The following is a 6,017-nucleotide window of genomic DNA, read 5'->3' on the forward strand; positions in this document are numbered from 1 at the left end:
CCCCAATCAAGCAAACCTGTGGAATTGACTTTATGGCTTTAATTAATCAAACATTATTTTGTTGGTGTCTGTAATTTCCATTCTTTTCTTTTTCCTTTTGTTTGTTTCTTACCCCCCAAAAGTCAATTATAGTAATTAATTGCAAAGCCTTGAGAGATGAACTCAACCCTTACTGGATTTGAAACAAGGAACAAAACAACCATTATTTACCTCTGTTTCTCTGTACGAAGTATATAAAACCACAAAACTGGAACTAGCTCTAGGGAACTGGTATTGTCCAGCTTGTCCATCATTATGAGGGGACACATTTTGGTGATGAGTTAGAACAGATTGGGGCTGAGTGAAATTTGAATGAATCCCTTGTTACTTGTATATAAGCTTCTCTCCTCATTCAATGTGTTTCCAATTTGCAGCGGAGGAGTCAGTCACAGCCAAACTCTTGTCCTACAACCGTGCCAACCGAGCCGTGGCAGTTTTATGTAACCATCAGCGGTCAGTGCCTAAAAACTTCAGCAAACAGATGGAGAATTTGCAGAATAAGGTTTGTGGTTTTGATTTGTTTTCTTCCCACATAGACATAGACATGTTTTTGAAAGTGTAAAAAAACAAATGTGTGCATATAAGAAGTGAAACAGGAATGTTAACTCTTTAGCATTTAAGCTGGTCAGATCTGGCCTCTCACACCAACCCTGAAATATCATTCTATAGAAATTAACAGTTGTCTCATGAAAACCTCAAAGCTACAAGATAATGCACAATTAATTAAATAAGCATTATAATTGAGAGAGTAATCTGAATGCTAAAAGGTTGAATAGAGACATTGACAGTGAGTCAAGGTATATCTAGATCACATCTCTCTGTTTGATCTGAAAGAAGGTGTGAACTAAACAAGAATTAAATGACAACAACCAACAACAGTGGCAGAGCAGACACGTGTGTCACATTGGAACCTTTGTAGATAACATCAGAGAAATTGAGTGAAATGGAAAAAAGATGCAGAACAATGAAGATAACATGAATAATTCCAGTGAAATAAATAATACAGTTTAGTTGCTGACCACTCGGCCATGGAACAAGTACCAGTAGCAGGTCGCATCGGCCTGTGATGAGATCTCTGACCTTATTCAATAGTTACAACTCCCTCTGCTAAAGAAAGTAGTGGGAATGTGCCTCATAGTCCTACAAATACCCTCGTCTTTCTCGGTCTCTTCATACCTGCTCCCTGCAACTCCTGCTCTTTTTCCTCACACTTATTAGTTGCTTACTAAAACTGAGTAATTGCACTAATTGTTGTTTTCAGATAAAAGCAAAGATGGATGTAATTAAAGAGGGTAAGAAGCAGGTTAAAGATGCCAAAAGTGACTACAAGAATCTCAAAACAGAGAAGGCTAAAAGGTGAGCTTGTTTTTCTGCCCTTTGCTGCAGCCTGTGTGGGGTCCACCGGGTAGCAAGGCATCTTCACTTTTCGCAGCCCCTGTTTTGTGTTACATTTGTATTGAATGGTTCTAGACATTGAAATGGTTCTGTTTGGTTTCTATGAGCAAGTGGTTTTCTTAAAGCTGAAAATATGTTCTCGTTGTGAAGCTGTTGCATACATTTTCTAATGGCATCATCAGCAAACTGGAGGAAATAGAGTGATGTCTTTTATTTTTTTTGTATTGTCCATCCAGTCAGTGTTTAGAGCAGGAGTTCTCGGCCTTGGATCTCTGGGCCACTTGCAGCTCTTGACAATAAATCTAATAAACCATCATCATTTAACGTCCATTGTCCCTGCTGGTATGGGTTGGATGGTTTGACTGGGCTGGCACACTGGAAGGTTGCACCAGACTCCAGTCTGATTTGGCACGGTCTCTATGGCTGGATGCCCTTCCTAATGCCAACCACTCCGAGAGTGTAATGGGTGCTTTTATGTGCCAGTTTGTGTAGCACCAGTATGGCATCTGTTTAACCTTGTTTGGTGCAGCCCACTAAAAAAAATCCAGGTTTTGAATCTGGAATTGATGTTTATTAACTCTCCAATTCCTCAGTTCTTTGTTTGTTTCTCTCATATCTAATTCCATCTTTTCTGGTCCCTAATTTTCTGCCCTTTATTTTGCAGCATGTATGAGAAAAAGAAAAAGCAACTGGAGCGCTTGCAAGAGCAGCTCTGTAAACTAGAGGTGCAGGCTACAGATAAGGTAAGTTTGGTGTTGGGTGTGGCCCCAGGTTGGCCCAGATTTGACAGTCCTGTGCTACACAGGGAGTCAAATGAATGTCAGATGCAGTGATGAATTATAAGGGACTGCATAGTGGTGTGTTCAGTAATAGGGTCCTGAAAAAGGGTTACAGTAATGTGGGGGTGGGGTGAGGGTTGGTAATGTCACTGTTTTAGGAGATTACATTTGGGGTGGATTAAGCAATGATATAAACAATGGAAGGTGGTGGGCAGTAAAGCTTGCACCTTAGACATGACCTCATTAATCCAACTTAAACTCTTTTATCCCAGCATGTCACAGGTATTTCCTTCCACTGGGAGAAAGGTGGAAGTGAAAATAAGCTCAAAACAGTAAACTCTCACTCAGACACAAATAGTAGCGATTATAAAACTTTCTCACATAATGAGTTTGTTAGAACAAAAACCTCCTCTCACCCAATCATCAAGTTTGCTTTGCTCTGTGTCCCTGTTTTGTTTCTCATTGATCCATTACAGGAAATGTGATTTTTATGGGACTTTTTTGTTTTCTTTTAATGACAGGACGAGAATAAAGAAATTGCTTTGGGCACCTCAAAATTAAACTATTTAGATCCAAGGATCTCTGTTGCCTGGTAAGTACTGATTCCTGTGACCTCCTCTATGAAGAAATCAATGTATCATTCCTTTAAAATTGTTGTCTAAACCCTGACGTGGCTGATAGACATTTCATAGGGAAATCGTAGCTGTTGATATTGTTTAGTAGTTATATTGGTCCTGAGCCTGCAGACCTATGGTCAAAGATATTCCAGCCATGATCCTCCATCAGACACAGTGCATCCAGCTCTACATTATTCAGTCCTTTTTTAAAATTTTTTTTTTTATTGATAGTTATGTGATTTATGGAAGATTTGGTTACTATTTCTGATACGTCAAACACATTCAGTCGCTTGTTCAATTGCCATCCAGAAGTGGTCAGCCTTGGTGAAGGCCAGTTTCAGGAGAGCCACACACAGTAAATTTGTTGCTGTTCAAGATAAAAGTCAGAGTATTGTGTTGTTTTAATTGCCTCAGACTACTTTGCTACCAATAGGTACCACTCCTTTTGTTGGTGATTAGCTCTGATCTGAAGCCTGAATCTTGTAACTAACAACGTAACCATAACCTGTTTGTAGGGAGTTTTGGGATCAAACGAGTGCACAGACACTCTTTTGTTTTTGTTGTTTAACACTGGATCATCTTTAATTGAACAGACCTACAATCAAAGCTGTTCCAGTTATTACCTTCCTGTCTTTGCATATCAACACAAAGAGATTTGTTAACATTTATTCCAATACTCTCCTTTTTTTTTTTCTTATATATATATGTATATATATACATTTAAACTTTTCTTTTTTCAGGTGCAAAAAATGGGAAGCCCCACTGGAAAAAATTTATAACAAGACCCAACGTGAGAAGTTCCGTTGGGCTATTGACATGGCAACACCGAACTTCAGGTTTTAATAACAACTGGCATCCTAGACCTGAATCTACTTTACCTTGACATATTATGATTGTTTTTTTTTTTTTTTTTTTTTATCATTTCACTTTTTATTTTTTAAGAAAGGCAAGAAGAATAAGAGAGAAAAAGTTGTAATAGCAAGTGTATGGGGAAAGCAATAGTCTTTATTTTTTATTTATTATCATCATTATTATTATTATTATTATTATAATTTAATTAATTATTGTCTTTTCCCGTTTCCTCTCCCATTGTTGACATCCTGGTTTTCTCTGTAGTCACCCTTTCAACGCTCTTTCTACCCAACTCCCATCATCATCATCATCACCATCATTAATATTATTATTATCATTACTATTATTATAAATATTATTATTATTATTATTAATATTATGACTATTGTTATTATTATAAATATTATTATCATTATTATTATTATTACTTTTATTATTATGAATATTATTGAATCATATCCCAAGAAAATTCCTGTTTCCAAGTAGGCTGAGGCAGTGAAAGACAAGGGGAAGGAGAGGGTGGGTGTGATGTTGTGGCACCAGAACTGCTGCAGCTAAGGAAATCTCATGGTATGTCTCTCGACAGGCACTTGACCAACGCGATGCCGCTGACCATATTTACATATACACGTGTGTATACGCATGCACACACACACACATACAAGCACGAGTGTATGTAAGTGTATGTGAAGCTGGCCAGTCCATGCAAACAAACATGTAAAGAATTCAATTCATATCTGACTTGGAGCTTTTCACTGTATATTTAGTAAGAAAAAAGAAACAAAAATAAAATAATTAACATAATGAGTAATTTTAAGTGTTGCTTTTGTTGGTCTTTATCATCATCATCATCATCATCATTAGCTCTGCCTTAGTGAAGGCAGAGGTATTGTTTTCAGTTGTGTTTGTTTGTTTGTCCATGCACAAGATATCTCAAGAACTGCTGGATGGATTCGGATGAAACTTCCAGGGATGTTTGACCTCGTGACTGGCACAAACTGATTAGATTTTGGGATCAATGTGGTACCAGACAAGGATTCTGGATTATTTTTCTTTTTTTTTACTTAATTTTTGATTTTGCCTTCCATCTTTACGGGGTTGATAAAATAAGTACCAGTTGAACACTGGGGGTCAATGTAATAGACTCATCCCCCCTCCGCCAAAAATTTAAGATCATCATTTATTATTTATGTACAAAAATTTCTTTGATTTAGCAATATTATTGTTGTTTTTTAATTTGATTGTTTCAACACATTTTGCAATATTCACCACCGAAGACTTGTGTGTCTGTCAGTGTTGAATGGACAGGAATTGTGTGTGTGTGTGCGCTTTTAGTAACACTCTTCCAATCATGAGTGCAGCCCCCAAAACATTAAGCCACCACCCCCTCACCCCACTTAGATTTGTTGCAATATAATAACCTCTCAGCGCTTACCAACCTGTCATGGAACTCTGGATTTCCATAGGTAGATTCTTTGATGCTTTCTTCAATTCAACATATGTGTGTGTGAGTATGTAGATACTCCCACACACTATAGCAGTGGGTTCTCAACTTGAGGTCTGTGAACCCCTGGTGGTCTGCAAAGGTAGTACTGGTGGGGAAGGGATCCGTCAGCATGTTGAGCTGACAAACCTTTCAATATCCTGGAGTCTATGGGAAAACTCATTTAAAAGTGGCCCATTATCTTAAAGGTGTGGGAAAGGATCATGTACATCATCATTCTCTTTTAGTGTCCCCCCCCCCCCCACTTCTGTGCTGACATGGGTTGGGCTGTTTGACAGAAGCTGGCACTCATCATCATCATCGTCATCGTTTTTCAGTGTCCGTCTTCCATGCATGCATCGGTAAGACGCTTCACAGGAGCTGACCTGTTAAAAGAAAAAACTACCCTATGCTACTTTTGCCTGTTTTGGCAGGGTTTTTACGGCTGGATGCCCTTCCTAACACCAACCACTCTGCAATATTCTTAATAGAGATTTTTTTTTTTCTTTTGGAGGAAGTAAACAAACCCTGGTGGCTGTTGTATGAAACTATCAAAGAATAGGGGAGATAATTCCCAGAAATTATTTCGGCTGCTGTGTGGTTTTGAGTTCAGTGTTGCTACATCTCTGCCTTTCGTGGAAGCTTTCACCCGCTTCTTAGGACTGGCTGACCCCTGCTCGACCGCCGTTGGCACGGAACTCTTCTCCACTTCGGTCTTCGAAGGTCTCTCTGCGTACTGTACTGAGTTCACCTCCCACCTGCCTGGGGAAGGCAACGGGAAACCACTTTGGTATTCATCCCATGTCTAGTCATGGATGGCCATAGCTCCAGTGATCTACTTAACTGTGGCAC

At 38.8% G+C, this 6,017-nt stretch overlaps 1 protein-coding gene across 3 annotated transcripts in view; it reads left to right on the forward strand.

Moving 5' to 3' along the window:
• The window catches only part of LOC106877554 (DNA topoisomerase I, mitochondrial), a 35,159-nt gene extending 30,660 nt beyond the window's left edge, over positions 1-4,499 (forward strand). For all 3 annotated transcript variants that reach the window (XM_014926487.2, XM_014926488.2, XM_014926489.2), the window contains 5 exons: positions 414-541; positions 1,301-1,395; positions 2,099-2,177; positions 2,735-2,805; positions 3,571-4,499. In XM_014926487.2, the coding sequence (XP_014781973.1) occupies positions 414-541; positions 1,301-1,395; positions 2,099-2,177; positions 2,735-2,805; positions 3,571-3,673 (476 nt within the window). In that variant the 3' untranslated portion in view covers positions 3,674-4,499. The remainder of the gene's footprint in view (positions 1-413; positions 542-1,300; positions 1,396-2,098; positions 2,178-2,734; positions 2,806-3,570) is intronic.
• The last annotated feature ends 1,518 nt before the right edge of the window (positions 4,500-6,017 follow it).

This window comes from Octopus bimaculoides, chromosome 20, assembly GCF_001194135.2.
Source record: "Octopus bimaculoides isolate UCB-OBI-ISO-001 chromosome 20, ASM119413v2, whole genome shotgun sequence".
Taxonomy (NCBI): Eukaryota; Metazoa; Mollusca; class Cephalopoda; order Octopoda; family Octopodidae; genus Octopus; species Octopus bimaculoides.